The 26,065-nt window shown below is 39.5% G+C and overlaps 2 protein-coding genes across 5 annotated transcripts in view; one reads left to right on the forward strand and one right to left on the reverse strand.

Annotated features, from left to right (window-relative positions):
* The window catches only part of SMAP1 (small ArfGAP 1), a 66,957-nt gene extending 56,888 nt beyond the window's left edge, over nucleotides 1-10,069 (forward strand). For all 4 annotated transcript variants that reach the window (XM_083350622.1, XM_083350624.1, XM_083350623.1 and 1 more), the window contains 2 exons: nucleotides 2,525-2,877; nucleotides 7,994-10,069. In XM_083350622.1, the coding sequence (XP_083206748.1) occupies nucleotides 2,525-2,877; nucleotides 7,994-8,128 (488 nt within the window). In that variant the 3' untranslated portion in view covers nucleotides 8,129-10,069. The remainder of the gene's footprint in view (nucleotides 1-2,524; nucleotides 2,878-7,993) is intronic.
* Nucleotides 9,310-13,952, reverse strand: B3GAT2 (beta-1,3-glucuronyltransferase 2; the record flags this gene model as incomplete). The annotated part of the gene is made up of 3 exons (XM_083350626.1): nucleotides 9,310-9,396; nucleotides 9,488-9,636; nucleotides 13,808-13,952. 3 exons carry the CDS (start codon nucleotides 13,950-13,952, stop codon nucleotides 9,310-9,312), a joined length of 381 nt encoding a protein of 126 aa, XP_083206752.1.
* Nucleotides 13,953-26,065: the final 12,113 nt, after the last annotated feature.

Genomic DNA, 26,065 nt, shown 5'->3' on the forward strand with positions numbered 1-26,065 from the left:
ATTGGGTGGGTGTGGCTGCAGTGGTAACGGCAGCTTGGGTGAGACTAAAAAGTTCAATCAATCAATTCCAACTTTGCAAGATCTTTTTTTTTCTCCAGCATAACGAATGGAGAATCCACAGATAGGTTGATCTTGCCTTTCTGCCCTAGAGACTAAGTCAATCAACCTTTGCCATGCCTCTCTTCCTCCGGCTAGGAATCCCCAGTCTTAGCCCAAGAGTGATGTGGTAAAGATTGGCTCTTGTTTCTAGCAGAAAGACAAAACTGTTGGATTTTCCCAGGTTGTACCTTTCCCTTCCCTTCTCTGCGCTGATATCAGTGCTGCATTTCAAACCTCTGAGAGAGGGAGCGGTTTTGCAGGCTTTGGCTGAAGTCTCGGGTTATTCATAGCTTCCAGACAGGGCAGAAATGTAGCGGCCGCCATTTTGAGTGCCGCTTTTATTGTTTCTGGGTAGACTCAAATAGTCAATTTTGGCCAGAATTCAGTCAGCAGTCTTATTAGCCCGGCCATAAAAGCAGCTGCCGCATTTATTAATTCGGATGTAATGACGGAGCAGGAGGTCGCTTACTAGCGGCTGCCATTTTGAAAGCCTTACAAACACACTCAGGCCATTCCAGAAGGCCAGAATTAAGGAGCGGCATTTCGAGGGTGCTGCTTCTCCAATTCCAGGCTCCTTGGCAGCTCCTATTACACTTAGAGGCAACAACAACAGCCTCCAGCCTCCCAGCCATTATGGAGGTCTTCAATCGGTCCAGGAAATTTCCAAAGACTTCAGAGTGTGGCTGAGTGCCCGCTTTAACTGCCACCATTTTCAGCACCTCTTACCACCACCAATTTAGCTGCTTACAAGAGATATGCAAGGCAGTGACGTGGTCGTCCCCTTCCCCATTTGCATGATAAGTTAGATAAGTTTGCCTCAGCAGACGCTTCATTTGGCAGGAGAGTTCTCCAAAAAGTAGTAACAGATAGTGAGACACAGGCACAGACTTCTTCCTGCCCATAGGGACAGTGAGGCTTTGGTATGTCCCATCCTGTGGATTCTCCATTTGTCCTGCTGGAGAAGGGCCGTTATTTTACCCGAACGCCTTTTCTCAGCATGACGATGGAGAATCCACTCCCCCCTAGGGTCCATCCGGTCCTGTGTTAGGGGAAATTGAGCCACCACCTAATTGCTGCGCCTTCATCATGACTGGGGATTCCTAGCAGAAGGAAGAGGGGCATGGCAAAGGTTGATTGACTTTTTTTTTTGCACACGGCGGCGGAGGCCTAAAGTGAAAATGTTTTACAAAACCCTGCTGAAGGCCTAGGACTGGGGTGACAGTGCATGTGCCCACAGAGAGGGCTCTGTGTGCCACCTGTGGCACGCGTTCCATAGGTTCGCCACCACGGCATTAAAACATAAAAACAATGTAACTAGATAGAATTTAGATAATTTTATAATTGAAGTGACCAACCTTTGTTTATTTGGTTTGGTCTAGACCACACATAATAACATCCCAATGGGTGGGGGCAAGGAGGGTAGAGCCAAACAGATGTGGGACTGCCCCCCTTTTTTCCCTGATTAAGTTCTTTTACCACTTAACTACAGTAGGTAGAAACATTCTGCTTTTGCCAGAACTATTGACTGATTTTTTCCCCCAAAAAGTTGAATTTTGATTAAGAATCACTGAAAATTTAGCTAAGATTTTCAATCACTGCTTTAGAAAAACCCTCAGCAATTAAATAGTTCACCATTAAGGTGCTTGAGGGAAGCTGTTTCTTAAAATTAATTAATTGCCTGCTCATAGATTTTCTCTAACTCATCTGGTATTAATAAGATGAAGCTAACCTAAAAGGCAGGAATGGAGATGATTGTGGCTAGTCCACTGTTTTTTATATTAATTCCCCTCTGACCTGGCTTGAGAATAATGTAGTTGCAAGGCCCTGGTTATCCACAGTTCCATTACCCCTGGTTTCCCAGATTTGTGCTTGGTATAAATAAGGTGATACCTCATTATCTATGATTCAGCGGTTCATGTGCTAGCAGTTTTTGTAACTTTCAACCAGTGTATCTTGCATGTTTTTTGCATGTAAAGTAATAAATGTGGAAAACATGTAGCTTTTTTCAGGAACTCTCAGCTTGTTCGACTCCAAAAAAAAGCCCTACAAATAATGAAGCCATGCCCCACCTCTCCCCGCATTATAGAGGTAATCTTATGCAGGGAGAGAATGAACAAAGGATCAAAGGAAATACAAAAGATGGCCAGAGCAAGAGGAAGAAAATGGGTTTTCTATCCCATTAATGAGCGCAATATTTCCAAACTTGCATTTAGGCATCGGGGGATAACTGAGTCCATACTCTTCCTTACTTGTTTATATTAACAGTTTTTACAGTCCTCCCCAATCTGAAAATTGCAACATGCACGGAAGGTAAATGTGGCTCTTAAAAACTGTCACCATCCCTCCCTAACCTTTTGGACATATCTGTGAGCTTTGATTGGCGTAAACCTCCTCTTTTTCTTTCCACTCCTTTTCGCCCAAATAGGAGTCTTCATGGGGCCCCAGCCGCTACCCTTTGCTGCCCAGCCCTCGGCTCATTTTCCAACATTTCCAGCCATGGGAGGCCCTGTGCCTCTGCCTCTGCCTGTACCGGTGCCATCGGCCCCCGCAATGATGGGAAACATGATGGCCCCGTCGGTGCCTGTAATTGGACAGAACGTAGGCATGATGGTGGGCATGGGGATGCCGAATGGCTTTGCAGTCACTACACAAACTCCTGGTTTGGGACTCCCTCAAAACCTTGGTGGGTCCCAAGGAACAGTATTGGCACAGATACCCCAGCCACAGAAATACGGCATTCAGCCGCAAACGCAACAAACTCAGTGGAACCTTTCACAGGTGAGTGTGCGCTTTTTCTGTTCATTTGGGAGGGAATGTGGATAGCTAGCCCAGGGATAGGCAAGCTTGGCTCTTTTGTGACTTGTGGACTTCAACTCCCAGAAATCCTGAGTCAACCACCAGGAATTCTGGGAGTTGAAGTCCACAAGTCATAAAAGAGCCAAGGTTGCCTACCCTGGGCTAGATAATTTAGGTGTAGGATTCCAGTGTCAGGGATTAGTTAAATGAGGAAAAAAAATAACTGAAGGATTACATTAAAGTAACAGAATTAGCTAACAAAGATACCTGAAAAAACTTATTTTTTTCCCCTTCTAGTTGAGGTGTTGAGGTTTTGTTTTCCTTTTCAACTTTAGAAAACTAAGTGCAGATCCATGCTTTCTTCTTTGCCCATCATTCCCTGCTAGCCTCCGATTCCCGGCTCACCGAAAATACATTCTGCACTATTTCAAACAGAAAACAGTGTTTTGTTTTGCTTTTTAAAAAATGGAACTGATTTGAGCGGTTCAGAGCAGAGGCAGAATCTGACTTTTTTTCCATTCTGGTGAGACATTTGCTAAGTGAGTTTTGCCCCATTTTACAACCTTGTTTGCCACAGTTGTTAAGTGAATCACTGCAGATGGTAAGTTAGTAATATGGTAGTTAAGTGAATCTGGCTTCCCCCTTGACTTTGCTTGTCAGAAGGTTTCAAAAGGCGATCACGTGACCCCGGGACACTGCCACTATCATAAATATGAACCAGTTGCCAAGCATCTGAATTTTGATGACGTGACCGTAGGGTTGCTACAATGGTCGTAACAGTGAAAAATGGTCATAAGTCATTTTTCCAGTGCCATTTATAACTTTGAATGGTCACTAAATGAACTGTTGTAAGTTGAGCACGACCTGTACAGTTTCTGTGGACCTACTGAGAACTATAGGTCCAAAAGAACAATCTGTCTTGTTTTGTTTTGATTCTTGTAGCACTAGACCAGGGGTCGGCAACCTCGGCTCTTTTATGACTCGTGGACTTCAACTCCCAGAATTCCTGAGCCAGCATAGCTGGCTCAGGAATTCTGGGAATTGAAGTCCACGAGTCATAAAAGAGCCGAGGTTGCCGACCCCTGCACTAGACTAACATGGAACCGTAAGGGGCAAAAGAAAAAGAAAAGGCCTGAATTAATAACCAAGGGGAGTGGTGTGTGTGTGTGTGTGTGTGTGTGTGTGTGTGTGTGTGTGTGTGTGTGTGTGTGTAGGCAGGCATGCCTGTGTGCAAACTTCTTGGAAACAGGGAGTAGCGAGGAGGGAACAATCCCAAAAAGGAAGAGGCAGGTATGAGAGACTTGTCCACCTAGGAGCCAGCCAGCAAAGCTTGGCTTCTCCAAATTTCATTGAGAGATTGAGGAGATTGCCTAGTTTTGGGGTATTCACTATACAAATTAGGGGTATTAATACCGCCTATGATGATTTTCATTTCATTTTATATTGGTTCCTGGATTGGGTCTCTTCATTGTGGTTTGTTTTTTTTCATCTTGATTTTAACAGCTAAATTATAACACAGTTGTAATTTAGAGAATGGAGGACCGAATATGACATACAAATCTTTGAAGATGCAGGTGGCTAATGTCTCTTCCATGCTCCAAGTCCATATAACCTGAACATGGGCTATGCTGACTGGAGCTAATAAGGTTTTCAACTTAAACATCCTTTCTGGTGGGTTCTTTTGGAAAAAGCCTCTAGAGGGATGGGCAAGCAAGAACTCATCAAGAATATTAATAGGTTTTCAGAGCAAGAGAGGCCGGCAGTACAATGAGCTTTCTCAGTGTCCAGTCAGTGCACTCCATTCCGATCCTGCTTCCCTGGCCTTATGTTTCCTCTCATTCTCTTAAATTCAGCAAGATTCAGCCCCAGTTTTTCCACCTCTTGATAGGATGGATAGTTTTTGAATGATTTGCATTTTGAATAGTTTTTTTAAAAAAAAAAATAATCCAATTTTTACACCACCTGACTCCCAGTGACTGGTGTGATTTTGTTTGCCTTTGCATCTATATAACTTCAGCCTCTTCAATCTAACTACTACCCCATATGTTAAAACTAATTAGACTTGAACAAATCCTTCTACTCAAAATTACCTTTCACAGTGCAATGGAAATTGTGGCAGGTCATGGGGTTTTCCTTTAGTACTCATGGATTCTTATAAGAGACATTTAAAATGCAGAGTAACCAGATTTCATATTTTTATCTGGAATGTAAGTATTATGCAAGTGTTGGAAAGGCAGAATATAATTATTTATATCTTTTAACTAAAAGCTATTCCACTTGCTGCCAGAGTGTTACTTCAGTGCTTTGATAAATGGGCAGGAAACAGTTTCTTGAGTATGTTTACTGAAACATTTGCTACTGAAATGGCAAAATTGATCACTCAGCCATGATTATTTCCTATGGATATTAGTGGAAAAATGTGATATGCACATGGATTGCAATCTGTACATTACCTCTATATTTTCTTGGTATATAAAAATAAATTATCAATCAAATCTCAGACATTTTTTAATACAAGTTTTATTAATTTTTTAATTTTACATCCAGGTATTTATGAAGCAATATGGTGGTTGGGTAGTTAAAAGTAAACAATAGGAAATAACAAAATCATTTGTAGAATAGCTCAAGCTAGATCAAGAATTCCCTCTCCGATTCCCTTAGTTATGATAACTTAATCAAATTAATACATTTCTAATTGTGACACAATCAATTAGAACAATTTTCAATATATTTCCACTTATCCATGTCCTGTTTTTGAATTTTACCTAATTGCAATAAAATATTTCAAAGTAGCCTGTAATATATAAAAGAAAACTTAATTTTCGGGTAACCCACATTTCCCCCATTTCATTATATAGTAATTATCCTGTCTGAAATACATACATGGTTCATTTCAGTGCATTCTTATTTTATACAAGTATATTCTATCATCTTAATAGTTCACCAATTATTGAAAAAATATCTTTTGTTGTATCCTTCCAGATTCTATAATATGAATCAATTCTAATAGCTAACTTTCCTTTCTCTTAGAAGTCTAGAAGTTAAATATAAAATCAGTTTATATCTTTTAAAAAGTTCCTCTTAGTCCCATTAAGAGAAATTTTAATCTCTATCATTACAACAAATATATTCTATTCATCATCTTAATAGTTCATCATTAAAATAATGTTTTTATTATATCATTCCAAATTCTATAATATAATTCAAAGTCATGTTTTGATAGCTAATTTTGCTTTCCCTTAAAAATCTAAAACCTAAGTATAGAATCAGTTTATATCTTTTAAAGATTCCCCTTAGCCCATTAAAAGAAATTTTAAGCTCTATCATTACAAGTCCCAACAGAAGGACAAATCCAATCTTTTAAATCTAACTCGCCTTCTTTTTGTGCTAATCAGGCTTCCATATCGGTACCTTTAGATTCTCAAATGTCTCTCCCTTTCTTCCAACACACATTGTTTGAATCCAGGGAGACCATCCAATTGTCAGTTTTGCAAAGAAAGTGTCCCCTTTGTAATTATTAAGATGTTGCTTTAATATATCAATTCTCGATGTTTGGTATGGTATAGTTGTCATTAGTTCAGTCTGGTCTTCTTCTTCTTTCAATTCCGTCTGGCTTAGATAAGAGGGGATGACCAATGTTATAGTTATTATTTGGTTGCCTAGGTTCTCAACTTACTGTATTTGAAAGCCTTTGATATCTTCCTTCTTAGTGTTGCTTTCTTCGGCTTCTATTGCTTTTTGAATTGTAGGTTTTATAGTTAAAGTCGAGATTGGGCATCAAGGTTCTCAATAGATTGCATTTGTTGTTCTTTAGGGTCTCCTATTTTGATTTTAATTTCCTCTTATATTTGTTTTTGGATTGTTAATTCATCATTTAAAGTCAAAATTTCATTTGGTAGATTTAAGCTGTCAGATTTATCTTGCAGTCTGGCTTTTGTTTGCTCAGCCAGTGCCAGAATTGTTTCAAGTATCAGTTTATAGTTAAGTGGTGGAGTATAATCCTCCATTTCTTCGATGTTTACAGGTAGGTCTTTCGTGGAGGCTACTTTAATAAGAGTCAGTGAGTGTCCACCTCCACTATTCCTAGAGATTGTTTTCGGTGCCAGGTGTTCTCAATTCTTATCTTTAAAGATAGTGTTAGGGACAAATCTGTGTTTCAGCCAGCTCTCACAATAAAGAAAAGGTTTAGTTGTTATACCAGGTTTCGCCACAAGATGTCATCAATAGCATATAAAATAAGATGTGAAATCTTTTTCCAGACTGATATGAGGCTTTTATCCAATTAATCAGTATTTTTCTTTTCATCTTCTTTCACAGCTTAAGCAGAAAATAGGGTAGTCAGTCCCCGCAGAAATAAAAGCTTTTTAATAGCCCAGGAATTTCAAAAGTACAAATAAGGTTGCTTAATTTTTTAGCTTAATCATTTGGTTTCTTTTAAGGCTTTAAAATTTTTGTTCCCCAAGTAAGCAGTCGCCAATCTTTCAAAAGACGGGGAGGAGATTTTCAAAAAGGTCCCACAGGAAAGTAGTTAGGGGAATAAGAGAGGTAAGATCTCACCCAGATCCTCCAGATTGCTTCGTTGTGCTTGATGGTGCTTTTGGCTTTCGGCAGGGAACGGCTTAATGATCGGCCATCTTAATGGCCGATCTCTTCTTGTTTCAGCCAGAGGAGCTGCTCTGGATCAAACGGAGGGCTGCCACCCTTTCGTGATCACAAGGAGGACCTTCTCATGGTGGTCACACCTCCAGGGTGACTTTCGACCCTTTTCAGGGTCCTCCAAGGAAGATAGATTGGATGGTGGGAAGAGGCTTCTTCCCGTGTGTCTGCAGGTGCTGCACACGCAAACCGGGAAATTTTAGATATTTTTTAAAAGGTTGTACTTGGGATGGGTTTCTTACATATTTTTTTTAAAAAAAACTTGAGCTGTGAGAAAATAATGTTGTAAGCAAATACATCAGTGTCTATCTGTCATCTATCTGTCTACCTACTTATCTATATTGTGTGTGTGCATGCGTACGTGCACATGCACACTTCAGCATAAAATATGAAATGTTTGGATGCCTGCACCTAACCACAGTCTTGTCTGTATGTTTCACAGATGAATCAACAAATGGCTGGAATGACTCTGAATAGTTCCAATAATATGATGGGCTTTGGCCAACCACCAAACACAGTGGCAGGATGGACTGGAAGTTCCTCGGGCCAAACCCTCAGTACACAACTCTGGAAGTGAAAAGGCAATATAGAAGTTTAAATAAATCAGAGACCTGACATTCCATGCCCAAATACATCTAGTTTCCCTGTTCTGTCCATGTACACTACCCCTTCCGCCAATTTCAAACATTCATTTAAAAAGTAATCTTAACTGACCGTGTTGTGGTCTGTACTGACTTCAATTCTGATGTAGTGAAAAGCAAGTTGAATACATTGGCAGCTTTCTTCATTCCACAATATGTTTTGATTTTGCAAATTTTACTTTTCAGAAGAGCTACATGACCAACTGCATACTCAGATTATTTTATCTTGTAGAGCATTTGTTTCCTATAAGGGAAATAGGTATGTTAGTGCTATCTCTAAAATGTAAACTCCACCTTGCAAATTACCCAGTGATCCTGTAGAAGGTACTGTATGAACAAAATGTTAATTATATAAATAAGAATGTACCTTGTATCATTGAAATATGCATTTCCTTGTGTGATAATGATTTTGTTTCATCATTCATTTCACTGTGATATTATAATGGTGTGATGAGCAGGGAAAATGGCTCGCAAGAGAGAAAGATAAACCTGGAGGGAACTGCTGCTCCATCAATTTTCTTTCCACTGTTTTGAGTTGCCTATGTCAAAAGAAGCTGGTTTGACCAATAGAGAACTATACAGGATTAATCAACAGTGTATTGCGCAGCATCTATACAGGGGAACTCAATTTATATATTTAATTTTGTCTTTGCAGTTGTATCCAGGTTTCTGCCAGTAAATTGTGTTTACATTTTATGGTGCCTCATATTGATAAGCAGTTGCTTCCCTATATTAAAGAAATCCATAAACATTGTGTAATTATTTTATTCTATAAGAATTGTGTCCTTAAAAACAATGCTTTTTAAATTCAGGAATAAACCTGGAAGCCACGCCGTAAAAGCTTCTCATTTTTTTTAGACTAATAACTTCAGTGCATTACCGCCTCTTCACTGAACATGTGTAAAGGAAATGTGAACAGTTAGAAAATTAAAGCAGGACAGAGAAATGCATGCAAAGTAAGTGAAGCCTAAGTAGACACGTCTTCAGCTATCTGCCAGCAGTCTTCCATTAGGCTGCTAGAGGCTGCAGCTGTACAACAGCAATTTGTACAGTCTGAATATGGTAAGCATGTCTGATGCATCCATTAATTATGGCATATCCCATTTGTGCTGACAGATCACACTTCAATTCTGATATTGTCCAGGTGATACTTTGGCTCATTAGCTAGATTTACCTTTTCTGTTCTAGTATGCCATACGAGAACCTGGAAAAAGTTGAACAAAAACATTAGTTGGCATTGATTCTCCACAAGTTGAGTTGGAGACTAATGACCATTGTAGAAATAACATTGATACCTTTGTGCAGTTGCTGGCTTTGGGCTCCAGTTCCTCCATTGTGGTAATCTGCCTCAGAAAGTCAGATTCCTGCATCCCAGGTTGTGTCCCGTGGCGTCTAAATACAGCTTTGGGGTTGGATAAAATCACCTGAAGGCTTACAGCAAACCCTTTGGAAATCAAATAATAATTAAAATTGTTTTATAAACATTTTATTGAACTCTAGAATTAAAGGGGGGGAGGGAGTGTTTAACCCTACCATTTCAAATTCGTTCCCAAGTATTTACTCAGTATCACGCAATGGTCTATCATGTTGTTACATATGCAAACTGACTGGTGTGCTACAGGCCACCTTTATTCTGAAAAGTTACAAACTGTGTTCTTCCATATCTGTTTAAAACTTTAAATGGTTTGTTAAAGTATAAATAGTGACATTCATCATAAGCAGTTAGAGTTTCCATATGAGCAAAACGCTGGCTGGAGGGGAAATGTGAATTTTTTAAAAATGAGACCAATGATTCTTCCCTGACACCACCTTTGTAATTAAAAATTTAAGCCGAAGGTAAATGTAATGGTTAAAACAAAAATAAATGTGACTGAATGAATTTACATGCCGACCATTTTTTTTATTTACATTAAAACCAAAATCCATGTCATCACTACTTTAATATGTGAAATAGCCTATCCTTAAATGATGCAATTCTTAAGTGATACAAAACCAGATTCTTAAAAATTAATGCTCCAACACTGGAGGTTCTTAAGAAGAAAATGGACGACCATTTGTCTGAAAAAGTATAGAGTTGCCTAATTGAGCAGGGGGTTGGACTAGAAGACCTCCAAGGTCTTTTCCAACTGTTATTCTGTAATTTGGTTAATGTTTATTACAGAGTACCTCTGGTTTTGTTAACCTTTCAGTAAAAGCTGATCTGTTGCAAGGAATTCCTCTCTGTAGAGTCACAACTTGCAACCTTTAAGACCTTAACCAAATTATACATTTGAATGACACTAAAAATGTATTAAATTATTGGAAAATAATCTCATTAGCTATATTCTATCTTAACTGATTTTAAAAGAAAATGAAATGCAATCAAATCTAGTTTTTGTCTTGGCCCCACTATTTTTAGAAAAGTAACCATATGCCTTCCATCCCCCAATATAAGTGTAGCCCATAGTCCAGAAAATTTTGTGCAGCTCTGGAATAAAAATGGCATTTTATCCTTAACATTATTTCTGTTCAAGCTTTTGACTTAATTATGAGGAGTATGGCAAACGTTAATACCATTTAAATGAATATATTTTGAAAGAACATTACATTTGAAACAGAGTAATCCATATATGATGAGATCCTTGACAGTCAGCAAGTGTTGGTTCTTAAATTTGAAATTGGTATGGAACTGCTTTTTAAAAAAAGCTTATCGCTAAAGACTACAATCTTTACAAGGTACATTGCTGTTAAGAAGTCAGAAAGTCCTTGAAAGATACAAGAACACAAGTAGTGATTCCCTACATTCACCAATATTTTTATTCTTGCATCCATTTTGTTAGTTGTAATGGAACACATCTACAAGAGTTATGAATTAGAAACAACTTGAAACATAAAGGAGTTCTGTCATCTGAGTCACACACTATACAAACTCTTGCACAACATCTCAGCATCATGTCGGGTTGCAAAGTTTAGTACTGCATCGTCCCTTAATAGATGTTTTTCACTAGTTCTTCTGAAGTAGCTTTATTCTACTTCCAATTTAAGATGAAAGGGAGAGCTTACGGAGGAAGAGAAGGAAGGTGATTGGACTGACAAGGGAAGGAGAACGAAAAATTAGTTTAGGGAAATGTTTAATAATCTGTTGCTCCTGACTGATGAACATTACTTTCTTTTTTCATCTTCAAGGTATTGCTGGGACTCAGCATTCTGATTGAGTCTCCTAGCCATTATTCAGACAAGTAGGTAGTCTGCATTTTTCCAGATAAAGCTGCAGCTTTATGTATAAGGTAAAGGCAACCAGTTGGCTTTCAAAACTTTTTAAGAGTTAAATATATCTTTAATAGTCTTATAAGTTTTAAAAATAACAAGAATTAGTATCAGATGCTTAGGGGGTAATGTAACTCTTCTCCTGTTAAGTCCTCAGTGGGAAGTTTGAGATGGCATTTGGTTTCATTTATGAACAACCTACTTAATATAGGAATTAATGTGTGAAATCTGAACTACAATCTGCGAAAATTGTTTTTGCTGCACATATTCATATTCAGGTAATGAAAATTCTAGAGGTGTTGAAAGAAGCTGGAAAAAAAAATAACAGGGTTAAAAACATCCTGGAACATGTCTACAGGAAATCATCTTCACAACTCTGCCAAAAGGAAAAAAAAATATTCCTAGACATTGAGCTCAATTTGAGGGGGTATCTTTACTTTTTAATGGGAAACCACAACTAGTTACATCTTCCAATATACACACACTTACACACACACACAGAGGCTGGGTTCAACTGTTCAAATATTGTCTATCTGGTTTTAGAGTAAAGCGTTACATAAAAACACCAACCTTCTACTGTTCTAGAAATTAACCTAGAAGTAATCAATGTTACCCTCAAACAACTTGGGACTTTTTGGAGCTAAACTGACTCTTCATGCCTCAAGCTATGTCATCTGAACAAGGTAGGAGCCTGAGTCTGTCCTTTCTACTTCCAAGCACCAATAGTTTATCAGCTGGCTTCATTGGGACTCCCAAGGACTCCGACTGCCAGTTCAGTGGGTCATCAGTTACCAAGTACCATTAGCACGGGGGATAAATCATCTTACCAAGGATGTAGTTTGATCAGGGAAGTCATGCAAATCTAATCCCCGAGTATGATGCATTGATGCATCTAACAGCCTACGTTCAATCAGGTTCCAAGTTGGCTTCCACACAGTATTCACCTACGAATTTTGACAATCCCCTGTATGACTGAATGAAAGCTATATACACACTGTAATAACCAGGTCATAATGTGAGTTCGTTAATTTTGGCATAGCTTGTTACATAAATTCAGCCGTCATTTACAAATATTTTCTGGCTTTGCCCATTACTGACTTATTATTATTTATATCCTGTCTTTCGGTACAGTCTTCCCAAAACAATTTTAAATGAAGACAAACACGTTTATTGAATCCTTCATAGCATAAGAGCCTGAGGAAAGGGAGAATATAAGTTGGGGAAATTTGGCAAATTATGGTTTATTCAATAAACATGATCAAACAAATCATAGCTTAGGGCATTAGCCCATTTCAATTTGCTCAATATTATTCATAATTAAAAAGTACAGAATCTGGTGTTGGAGAGAAGCAACTCTCAGTAATTCTCCCGCTATTATTTTAATTTGCTAAACATTTTATAGAAAGTTTTTAATAAGCCGGATCATTTCACCAGCAACGCATGAATAAATTGCAAAGCAGGAAATATAAACCATATGTCTATACAGCCCTTTCTTCCATGCTCACCACTTTCCTAGCCACACGCCCATGAATCAAAATTCAAAACTAGTTGTGCAGGCATAGATCTGTGACTGCATCAAAAGCAATTCAGACAGCATTTGAAATGCCTTTAGCATATACAAGAGATTGACCAAGCATGCAGGCTAACTATGCAGCCTACAATGCGGCTGAAGATTGACAAGATTAATTTTTGAAGTCTTCCTGCTTTGCTGGCTATTGTCAATTTCTCCTTTAAGCAAAGCGTTTCAAGCTATTATCTGCTTACAAGTCACTTCAACTGGCAGCTTGTGCAAAATTATTCATCTTTTTGATGAACTAGCAGTTTTCAAACTTAAAAGTCACAGAAAAGGCCTCTTACTTGGTGGAATATTGGCAACAGTATGTTGGTTTGCAAGGCAGTTCCTAGATTAGGGATCCTTTTAAAAACAAAACAAAAAAAAACCCAGCATCAACACAGATAGAATAAAACTGGGTTTTGGTGGGTCTAGTGTTGTGCTGGCCAAGATGTCCAAAAATCTGTGATTCAATTCAATTTGATTCAGAATTCCCTGAGAATTAAAAAAGGTCATTGAGTTTTGTCAGGATGCTCCTGACAATAAAAGACAGTTAAAGTTACTAAATTAAAATCCATAGTTTATTAAGATACCAATCCCATAAATTTCGACAAACTTCTTGAACTTCTTACCAATCAGAAAGGTACTGCTGATAAATAAGCATTTTAAAAGCCAAAACTACCAGAATTCTAAGTGATTCTGCTCACCATAAGATCCAGGAGTTTGCAGGCTTATACTTATTATTTCAATAACTAGAAGTGTTAATATCTATGCCCATTTCTACACTAATTGCTGAGATTTCTGAAGAGGTACTCACCTGCCATATCAATGGCGAAAGGCCTACCTGCCCGCCAACCAGTGTACCAGCCAACAACTTTGCCTTTTTCCACAATTGGGCGCTCGTAGCGTCGGCCCCCCACTAGCCCTACGGGCCATACAGAGACTTTGCGAGTGGTACGCATCTAAAGGAAGAAAGCAGAAAGAATATCTTTTTCAAAACAGGTTCTTTACAAAGAAAGAATAGTCACAATTTTTAATGGCAGGTTCTAAGTACAGTGACTTTCCTTACCTAATGCCTTCCAGATACATTCTAACTATGAACTTTCCCAGCTCTGTTTCAGGAAAACATTATAACTTCAAGCCTTTCTCTATAGCAATCTTTCTCAAGCTTAGCTACTTTTAAGATGTGGCAGCACCCTAACTGGGTAATTCTGAGCGTTGAAGTCCACACATCTTTAAGTTAGCAAGGTTCAGAAATGCTGTTCTAAACCTAATTAGCACTACCAACAATTCTGATTTTGGGCAAATGAGTAGCTGCAGTTAGTTGCAAAAAGAAGTAAAGGCTTCACAGCAAGGGCGTCCAACCTTGGCAACTTTAAGACTTGTGGACTTCAGTTCCCAGAATTCCCTAGCCAGCCATCTTAAAAGTTGCCAAGGTTGGACACCCATGCTTTAGAGGATGACTGGAAGCGGCAAGCAGTCAAGCACAATGCTTGGGCAGCTTGTTCTGAATGCTAAATTGTTGGATTTATTGCAGTCGTTCTAGCGCAGGGGTGTCAAACTCAATTTCATTGAGGGCCGCATCAGCATTGCGGTTGCCCTCAGGGGGCCGGGTGGGTATGGCCTGGGTGGGCGTGGCCTACTGGGTGGGCGTGGCTGGAGTGTGTATGGCCTACTGGGTGGGCGTGGCTAGAGTGCGTATGGCCTACTGGGTGGGCGTGGCCAGCTCTACATCGTTCGCATCAAGGGTGCCTATGGGAGCCTGGGCAGGAGTGGGACAGATCTGAGGGTCTCTGGCAGAAGGAGGGTCTCTGGGCCAGGGCCAAGGCAGTGGGGGCCCTTCCCTCACTGTTTCCAGGATGGCTTCGCGGGCCGCATGAAACCACTTCGCGGGCCGGATCTGGCCCCCGGGCCTTGTGTTTGACATGTCTGTTCTAGCGTGATCAGATGTTTTTGGAAATCACATTTATACGACTTAGATCTACAGAGGGAAAGTTCAATTTTACTAAATAAAAGATGTATCTATTCTTAAAGGTATATCATAATGGTACAAACTTTTTCTAGGTAGAAGATCCCATTAAGAGTCACACTCCAACATTTAAAAGATGAGTTTATGACAAAAAAAATCATTTCTATTTACATTTAATTAAGTATATCTAAAATGATCCTAAGAAATAGTTTCACCAGGCTAGAAACTGGGAGACCGAGAGTTCCAGTATCACCTTAGACACGAAGCCAGTTGGGTGACCCTGGGCCAGTCACTTTCTCTCAGCCCAAGGAAAGAGGCAAGTGCAAACCAGTCCTAAAAAAAACTTGCCAAGAAAACTGCAGACTCTGACAATTGACATAACTTGAATGGAAGAAGAAAAAAAAGATAACATTCTCTCTACTTTTCCACAGGGACGCGGTGGCTCAGTGGGTTAGGACGCTGAGCTTGTCGATCAGAAGGTCGGCAGTTTGGCGGGTCGAATCCCGAGTGCCACGTAACAGAGTGAGCGCCTGTTACTTGTCCCAGCTTCTGCCAACCTAGCAGTTCGAAAGCACGTAAAAAATGCAAGTAGAAAAATAGGGACCACTACGGTGGGAAGGTAACAGCGTTCTGTGCACCTTTGGCATCTAGTCATGCTGGCCACATGACCACGGAGACGTCCTTGGACAAGCGCTGGCTCTTCGGCTTTGAAACGGAGATGAGCACCGGCCCCTAGAGTCGGAAACGACTAGCACGCATGTGCGGGGAAACCTTTACCTTTTACCTTTACCTACTTTTTCACAGAATGAGGGGAGATCATTGTAAAATTTTATATTCACAAAATAATAAAGTGTAATCATTGGCATAAACCTTGGAGATCATTAAGTCTAATCCAGGGCTCTTCAAACTTGGCAACTTTAAGACTTGTGGACTTCAACTCCCAGAATTCCTCACAGCTAGTTTGAAGACCCCTCATTAAAGGATTATGCCAACAATGCGTGTCTAGCTGTCTTCAAGAGGACTACGTTTTGTCATAACCCAGTGAGTTGTATAGAAGAGCCCAACAAATATCCCAGAAGATGACAGCAAAACTTTCCCATAAAACTGTCAAGAAAATTACACAGACATGAAGTCAACTCAAAAAAGACATTTTTTTAAAAAGGTTAGTAAACAGAGAATTCTTTGTATTAAATATTTAAGATGTAAACACTATGCCTTGGAAGTATTATTGCCACCAAGGCATTATAAAACATTATGCTGGCCTCTTGTACTTAATAAAATGCAAGAATACGAGCATTTGGGTAAACCTCTCATGCATTATTTAACCTTCCTCGAAAACCAATTTGGTACGGAGCTTTATAAACATAAAAAAGGAGAGCACTGTTAAAAAAAATAACCCTGAAAAATCAAAATCTGGTTTATTAACAAATTGAAAAAGAAAAATATATTCTGTTTCAGCTGATTTTATAAAACGTAGATTTCTCTCTTAGCTCTTAATGCTTGCTCAGCTTTCAATGTCCCAATGTACAGCCATTTTCCTCATTCATTGTGAACACAGACACACTTTCCTGCAGGTCTGTGTGTATAACACATACATAGTAGATTATAATAAACATGTCTATGGAAACTTGGAACCAAAGAGGCACCTGCTCATTAGGTTTTTAAACAAAACACCTTTTTAGGTCCCTCTGGTTGGCTTCTATTTTTCTCTCTTGTTTTGTGTGATATTTTCTCCCAGGATTGAAAGCATGAATGGTTCTTCTTCAGATAGAGCTCTGCACTCTAAAGGAAGAGTCACATAAAAATGAACAAATGACAAACCAATTACTGTTACCTTTTGGCTCCTTTGTCATTCAAAAAGTAGCTTCCCGTAATTCAAAAGCAATTATTTTCAACAATTCAGGCAGCACTGCTAATCTTTACTCGCCTGTTGCTTTCATATCACTTACTATAGATAGTCCTTGACTAACAACCATTCTTAACAACAATCAGAAATTACAACAGCATTGAAAAAAGTCTTATGACCAGTCCTTGCATTTATGACCATTGCAACATGCCCACAGTCTTGTGATCAAAATTCAATTGCTTGGCAACTGGCGTGTACTTACAACAGTGACAACATCCTTGGGTCATAACCTTCCTAGGGGGCTTCTAACAAGCAAAGTCAATGGGGAAGATCAGATTCACTTAATGACTGTACCAAAACAACTGCAGCCAAAAAAGGTCGTAAAAATAGGCACGACTCAATAATGCATCTCTTAGCAATGGAAATTCCAATTCCAATTGTGGTCATAAGTCAAGGACTGCCAATATACTATGGAATGGTGCAACTCTTAATAGAAAACTCAGTATCAAGAGCACCATGACTTCATAGTATAGTGCCTAGTTCTCGCCCAGATGATTTTGAAGTTTAAGTATATTTAACAAATATGCCAGGTGGCGTTACAATGTCTTCTTATCCATTATAGAATTACTTCACTAGCTATACTTACAGATTCACTGCCTGCCTCCCATCTCAGCTTCCACTTCTGCGTACTAAGTATAACTCCTAGACTTCGAACTGAAGATAAAGCAGCACAACATGCACAGTGGCCTTATTTTCAGTCAAATGTCTTTTCTACATAAAAACAGTGATTGATAAAGGCGAAGCATCACTGCCACTGCTCCAATCAGACTTTCAGGATGTAGTCACACAGTATCCTAAGTCATTTGATGGCATCTTTGTGAGGGTTATTTGCAAGAATTCATTAGATATGATACGATTGGCTCCCGTAACAAGATTTGTCTGTCTGGATGAATGGGGATTATCTGGTACAATACGACATGGCACATTACCCTTACAATGTGTAAATTGTGGCTTATACTTTGGCATACTTTAATTCCAGGTCTGGTTCAAAAAAAAAAAGGATGTCTTGTTCCACATACCATTGTTAAAATAATCTATAGCTTGACCCAAGATGTAAATGCAGCTAGAACCTGCAAAAGCTGTATTTCAGAGACTTCTTTTCAGTTCAGTCCTTGAGCAGATGAAGAATGCAATTGTTGCTGCCTTACGCATGGGTGTCCCTCAGTTTCTAAAGCCTTTTTGTTAATGTTCGAAGGTATCCCAGCTCCAACAGTGGCTTTTCAGCAATGGGAGTCAGATCACATATTGACAACATCTCAGGTAGATTGGTCTGATCTGCAACGATCCCTCCCCTAAGGTAAAGGTAAAGGTTCCCCCGCACACGAGTGCTAGTCGTTTCCAACTCTAGGGGCCGGTGCTCATCTCCGTTTCAAAGCCGAAGAGCCAGCGCTTGTCCGAGGACGTCTCCGTGGTCATGTGGCCAGCATGACTAGACGCCAAAGGCGCACGGAACGCTGTTACCTTCTCACCGGAGCAGTCCCTATTTTTCTACTTGCATTTTTACGTGCTTTCGAACTGCTAGGTTGGCAGAAGCTGGGATGAGTAACAGGCGCTCACTCTGTTACGCGGCACTCGGGATTCGACCCGCCAAACTGCCGACCTTCTGATCAAGCTCAGCGTCCTAACCCACTGAGCCACCGCGTCCCTCCCCTACACCCACCCAAATAAGTATCTTTGGGGACAAGATAATCTCTGCCCCTTCAAAAAATATTTTCCTCCAGATTTTCTAAGAGCTCTGGAGCAGTATCCTGTTCATATTCCTACCTGTATTGGACTTGTAAAAACTTGTCATTCCAGGGAGCTGACTTAAGGAATCTCCAGTGCAGTGGCTATAAAACATCTGGTAAGCGGCTCACAGTTTTCAAATAGAGCTATTGAGTCCAGAGAGTAGTACTGCCTCTTAATCAGCTTGGGGGGGGGAGGGAAGAAAGGGGAGAGAACAGCAACTTGACCTAGGTAATGCACCATCTTCTCTCCATTCTGACTCCAAAATATGAGCTAGATGCCAAGGCCTTTTCTTATAAGTTACTGCCTGTGTTCTATGGGGATTTAACCGCTTCCTTAGAGCAAAACCTCAAATGAGGGAAGAACCAGTTGTATATACAAATTGTGGTTGCTGAATGATTTATCTCTCTTTTTAAAGAATGGTTGTTGATCCCTAAGAACGAAGATGCAACCTTATCCACTAGAGAATTCTTGCATAATGATAATTGACAGTAAAGGTCAGGTGAATTCTATTGTATCATCTATCACAGCAACCCCAATACTGCAGTTTTGTTGTATCACATATCATGAATTATCTTAATTCACCCATAAAAGTCAGTCCATAAGGAGAACACTGGGGATCAATATCTGGAACAAATAATTTTAAAGATATTTACTAAGACTTAATATGTTTTAGTTCATAAAATGCTAAGAATTTTTTTCTAAACAGAATTAAACCTTAGCGGCATTAGGTTTGTGGACTTCCTTTGCAATCCATTCCAAAAGCAGGAATAAATTTTTAAAGGATGTGTAAAAAAAATCTTATTTAAAACTCCAAAAATTGCATTCTCAAAAGGTTTTTGTTTGAAGCAAACAACTGAATGAATTGGGGGATGCATAGAATTAAGCCAGGAAATTCTGAAAGTTAAAATGACAATTTTGAATCAAGTGCAATTGAAGTTCTATAAACACAATTTTTAACTTCTCAATTGAAAATACAGGTAGTCCTCTACATAAGACCACAATTGGGAGCCAGCATTTCCATTGCTAACCAAGGTGGTTGTTCATGCTGGCTGAGGAATTCTGGGAGGTGAAGTCCACAAGTCATAAAGTGGCCAAGATTGGGGACCTCTGCTATATGGAACATACGGGTTCTACCTTTACCAGCAATAAAGTAATAACAGAGCCATGGTGGTACAATGGTTCGAATCCAGTTTTGCAGGCTAACACTGCCCAAACCAGCAGTTAGATCCAGACCAGTTCAAAGACGACTCAGTCTTCCATCCTTCCGATGCAGGTAAAATGAGGAGCCAGATTGTTGGGGGCAATAGGCTGTCTCTTAGAGAGGGCTGTAAAGCACTACAAAGTGGTATATAAGTCTACGTGCTATTGCTATGATTCCTGAAAAACAGCAGCTCACCACAAAAGTTCAGCACTTTAACATTCTAAAGAACTACTACAGTAACAAAGCCAAATAATCAACAGATACCTGTGGTTTTAGATCATAAATAACACCCTGGTGGTGTTCCTTCTATTCTTTTAAAATGTCATGCTACAATTATGTTCTATAATTGGTCTTTCCTATTCTCAAAAGGCAACTTTGAGTTATGTCAGACTATATACAGATGGTAAGACCGAGACAGAGAACTCAAATTGGAATTACGGGACTCAGATTACCATGGCAACCATTCAACCCCAATTCAGGAATTGATTATTAGTACAACAAATGGCTAGTGTGGTAGCACAGTCAATCTGTTATGAACTTTTATCAAAACAAACACATTCAGAGACAAAAATATTACGTACTTTTTCAGATTTGGGAGCAGGAGCTACTACACATTTCACAGAATTCTAAAACCATTTTGGTTGTTGGGTTCAAGTTAAAGCACTGAAAATACCCAGTAACTAATTTCTTTAATTGTCTCATTATCCTATTGTTAAAGACATTTTTCATCTAACATTTCATTGGAATATATAATTTGAATTGATTATTTTGCGTACTGCATTCTTGAATGATTGAGAACAGCTCTTAAATTTCTTTTGTGTGGCATCTTTTTGGACCCTTGAAAAGGATTATCATTTATAAAAATGTTAATGATCAAATCTGAGGCAATTCACATGATAACTCACTTCATAAAGAAGAGATTGTTGATGGCTATTGTTTGAATTAGCTGTGGTTCACTGTATAAACACTACCATTCAACCCATATTTAACTACTTTGTTCATCTGAACGTCAAGGGACACTTTATCAAATGTTTTGCAGAAGTCAAGACCTTACCACTGTCTACTAAGAACAATAGCTACAAAAAAATTGAAATGAGACTATCCAACAAGACTAATTTTTGACAAATCTACTATATGTAAAAGTGCTTAAGATCAATTTTTATTTACTTTAGAAGTGTCCAACATGGTGTCAAACTGATTGCAGTTGCTTTTGTTTCTCTTTGTTGCTTTCCTTCATTCATCTAATGTTTAACTATTTTCCTTAATTTCTTCATGGTAATAATGTACAGACTATCAACCAATCCACAAGCAACTTGCTTCAATATCCTGAGATGAAATCCACAAAGTTCTAAACTCATTCAAAAGTCATAAGATATTCCTAGACTAGATTCTTAGTAAGCCAGAGATGGAATTGTCCTCCATCACCTAATTCTTCACAATTTATGATCGAACCATATCCTATTCTTAAATGAATAAATATAGATGTATAAACAGGTACAACATTATATATTTCAGTATTTGAAAATGATCACTGGGCTAAAAATGGTGGAGCTATCACTCTACTATAAAAAGTATAAAACTCTTTTGAGATCCCAAATTATACCCTATCATTGTAGAAAACTGATCAGTAATACAGTAATTTTAATGTGCTTTATTTTCCAAACAGCTTTGTTAACTGGATTTTCTCCAGTTTATCAAATATTCTTGTTGTCACTGTAAACCAAAAGAACAATTAACCAGTGGAACAGCTTGCCCTCAGAAATCATGGGTGCTCCATCACTGGAGGTTTTTAAGAAGAGACTGGACAGTCACTTGTCTGAGATGGTATAGGTTCTCCTGCTTGAGTGGGGGGCTGGACTAGAAGACCTCCAAGGTCCCTTCCAGCTCTATTCTATTCTAACCTAGAACAAAAATCTTGTTTGCTTCAGAAAGATAAACTCTTAAATCCTCAGAATGGATATATAATAAAAGAAAAATACAATAATCCACTCTGAACACTTCAATAGTGTTTCATAGATAAATGAAAATTTAAACATGCAAACCAGATATTGCTCCAAAAGAGATGCTTAGTCCCTATTCCCATTTTTTCTAACACACACACAAAGCATAAAGACATAGAATTGTGGGAGAAGGTTTAATACTCCCCTCTCCTAAGCAAATTGTTGAAAGACGGGGAAAAACCTAGTTAGTTTCCTGCTAAATTTAGTAGCAGGAATGCATAAATGCAGGTTGGTTTTGAAGGAGTCTCACTTTACTCATTCGGCTTGAAAGCTACAGCTCATAATCCATTCACTAAGAAAAGGCAGAAATAGGTCATGAGAATGTTAAACATCTTTTCTTTGGTAAGCCTTGATAATGGCTGGTGAGGGTATCAACATTCGAAATTGCTCTTGGAAGGATGGAACATCAATTTCCTCTCATTCACCTATTTTTCAGTTTGACTGGATCCCTGCCAAACAGGATATACTGAGAATTTAGGAGGTTTTTATCCTGAGAGAAAAGCAATACTGCTTTGTAAATAGATTCAGGTCTTGGAGGCAGAAAAGGCAGTGACTCAGAAATCTTTACTGTTTCCCAGGCTTTCAGTAGCCAATACAAATCCTGATGATCATTTGGACAAAAAAAAAACAACAATTCCCACCTTCCTTCTGATAAGAATGTAGCATGCTTGTGACATTCTCAAAGAGTGGCCATATATTTATTTTGAAAGGGTGCCAGGTCAATGTAGAGCAGGGATTTTCAACCTTTTCACCCATTGTACCACTTTTAGGATATGGCAACATCCGAGTACCACCAGTCGCCTAGTTCCAGCCATCTCTTGCTTAGGCTTCTGCAATGCTGCCACCAGTTCACCTCATTCCCCTCCCCCGCTACAACTTTTCTAGGATGGTTGTGTACCACCTGCCAGGTGCCAATGTACCACAGGTGGTACCCCTACCATTGGTTGAAAAGCCCTGATGTAGAGAATACTGTTCTCTTACATCTCATTCACCTTTCCCCTGAACTACAATTCCCAGAGTAACCTGCAGGGGAAAAACAAATAAATTAAAAGTCCCTCTGTTCGGGAATGTTCCACAAGCTGTATGCACACCATGCCTACACAAACATAGTGAACTAACCTGACCAACCTGGCAAGGCAAAATATAGATGTTTCATTACCCAAACTAGGTAACATCATCAAGGCTAGTACAGCACTAGCAATGATCGTGTAATCTAGTGTGGGTCATGAAACGTCTGCAAGGAAGGAAAAAAAACAAGACCAGAGAGCATCAAGGACCCCTCATTTCAACCCTGAGCTACAAATATTTTCCTTTATTGAGACAAAATACACTGAGACAAGTTTTTTTAAAAAGCTATCTTTGCTTCGTTCCGTCTCCTCTAGCCCCTTCAGGATGGACTCTAGCCTGGAGGCTCCAGGACATTCCTAATCAACACCAGCCTTCGTTTTTATTTTTATTTTTTTTCTAGGCAATCATCCACTGAATCGCTGGGCTGCAGCCATCCACCATTTTTGTCTTGTGATCTAAGAAAGCCTCAGCCCCCCACGGAGCCCAGAGGCATTCTTAGATGACAGCCAATGCCAACACTGGCCTTTGCAATGCACCAGCCTTTCCTCGAGATGCTAAAAAAACCCCGAATGAGATAGAAGGCAAGAGGTCTCTCAAAGCTGTGCAAAAGGGGGGGGGGTAGGGGTTAGCCTTGCAATTTAGCCAATAATTAGCATGCTGAAGAGACTCTTCCCTTAAAATCTTGTTTTTATAAAAGCCTTGTTGAATTGAAAGGAGAGAGAGAGAGAGAGAGAGAGAGAGAGAGAGAAGGGAGGGAGGGAGGGAAATAGGAGAGATGGTTAACCATAGAAAAAAGGCAGGTTTTATCATCGCGTATTTACTCAGCCAAGTTCTCAGTGGATCTGTATGGTCTCTTTGCTAGTCCTCGCTGCATTTTCATTCATTTAGGCTTTGAGAGAGTGGAGTATTTTTTTATTTTATTTTTTTAAAAAAATGCCTCGGTACCACTTCCGGCAACCCAATGTGGGAGATGTATTCACAGTAAATCACCAGTTCAAAAGGAAAATTGCATCCAGAGAGGCGGGTAACTTAAGGAATGAACAGCCAGAACTTGGGCTGCATTCAAGAGTTCCAAGCAGCCTCCAACAGCTTAATGGGAAAGAAAACAAATCAGCTAGATGTTCTCCTTTTCAGCCACTTTCAATGAAAGCTTCAGAGCCAGAAGCTGCCGCACAAGGAAGGGAAGCCAAGCTCTTGAGGGGAGGAGCAGCACCTGCCAAAAGCAAGCCTGCTGAAAGAGACCCGAACTCATTTCGAACCCTAAACGCACATCGGCAGAGTTGAGCAGCCTTCCGTAGAGGCTCTTGGGGACTCAGTGTGCTCTGCATCTTTCAGCAGCGCCTGGATTTAATCTATCGGTTCTTAATGCATTTATTTGCAAAAGAAAAAAAAGGAGGAAACTGTTACATGCAGATGGGGGGTGGGTGGGGGGTGGAGAAGAAATTTGCCGCTATCTGGACTCACCAAAGCAGAAAAGAAATGCCACCCAGTTTTGTAGGACACATGAGGATTCTTACCTATGCAGATGGGATTTGTAGTCTATTCACCTGAAACTGGGGGAGGGGATTTTTAAATATATGTGTATATATATATATATATATATATATATATATATATATATATATATATATATATATATACATATATCCCGAGTATATATATATACATATATATATGTATATACATATATCCCGAGTGCCGCGTAGCAGAGTGAGCGCCTGTTACCCGTCCCAGCTTCTGCCCACCTAGCAGTTCGAAAGCACGTAAAAATGCAAGTAGAAAAATAGGGACCACTACGGTGGGAAGGTAACAGCGTTCCGTGCGCCTTTGGCGTCTAGTCATGCCGGCCACATGACCACGGAGACGTCCCCAGACAAGCTCTGGCTCTTCGGCTTTGAAATGGAGATGAGCACCGGCCCCTAGAGTTGGAAACGACTAGCACGCATGTGCGGGGGAACCTTTACCTTTACCTTTTATATATATATATATATATATATATATATATATATATATATATATATATATATATATTAGAGAATTTCTCTTACAATATACAATAGCTGACAGGACAACTCTTACAAACTGCACATTTTGTTTACTGAAGTTGATCAATCTTGATCTCTCTCCTTTAAAAGGTTTTTTTTCCTGCCAGAGGGAAATGTGTGTGGGGGGGGGGAGGGATTGATGGTGGCTGTCTAACTTCTTGTTTCTTCCAAGTCTTTCCCAAATATGTCCCAAACTTTTATTTAAAAGAATGAACAAAACTTGCTCTTGGGAAACACTGGCCATCAATGAAGAGGGGAAAAGCCTTTACACACACACACACACACACCATCAAGGCTACAAAACTGTCAGGAGGTCTCTGCAGAAAAGAAAGTAATCAGTCACATGTGTAAAGGGAAAGGATAGAAAGAGAAATGAGTAATAGTTAAAATATTTTACAAATCTCAAAGTCCTATCTTAATTTTTCAAAAAAAAAAAAGTTTGCTTAACGTAAGGGTTTTTGTGGGAAGTTACTTCAGCAAGAGAAAAGGCATCAAACTTGGTTCTTTAAAAAAAAAAAACCACACACATCAAACTGAAACTGCCAACACTGCAGAAAATGTCTGCATAATACCCCTAAAAGCTTGGGAGATGGAAATACTGTAATAAGAGGATGCCGAAGAAAAAAGATGAAAGGCAATTTGGTGGCCAACTGTTCCTTGATACTGTATATAACGGGTATTCCTAATGTTTGAGGCTTTGGCTTGGAGTGAGGAAAGGATACTGCAATTAAATCTACTGCAGTGCCCGGAGTCTAAATTTAAGTGGAAGTTAAAATCTAAGGAAGGAAGGAAGGAAGGAAGGAAGGAAGGAAGGAAGGAAGGAAGGAAGGAAGGAAGGAAGGAAGGGAAGGAAGGGAAGGAAAGGAAGGAAAGGAAGGAAGGAAAGGAAGGGAGGAAGGAAGGAAGGAAGGAAGCAAGGAAGGAAGGGAAGGAAGGAAAGGAAGGAAAGGAAGGAAAGGAAGGAAGGAAGGAAGGAAGGAAGGAAGGAAGGGAGGGAGGGAAGGAAGGAAGGAAAGGAAGGAAGGAAGGAAGGAAGGAAGGAAGGAAGGAAGGAAAGGAAGGAAGGAAGGAAGGAAGGAAGGAAGGAAGGAAAGGAAGGAAGGAAGGGAAGGAAGGAAAGGAAGGGAAGGAAGGAAGGAAGGAAGGAAAGGAAGGAAG

The sequence above is a fragment of the Vipera ursinii genome, assembly GCF_947247035.1.
Source record: "Vipera ursinii genome assembly, chromosome: 1".
Lineage (NCBI taxonomy): Eukaryota > Metazoa > Chordata > Lepidosauria > Squamata > Viperidae > Vipera > Vipera ursinii.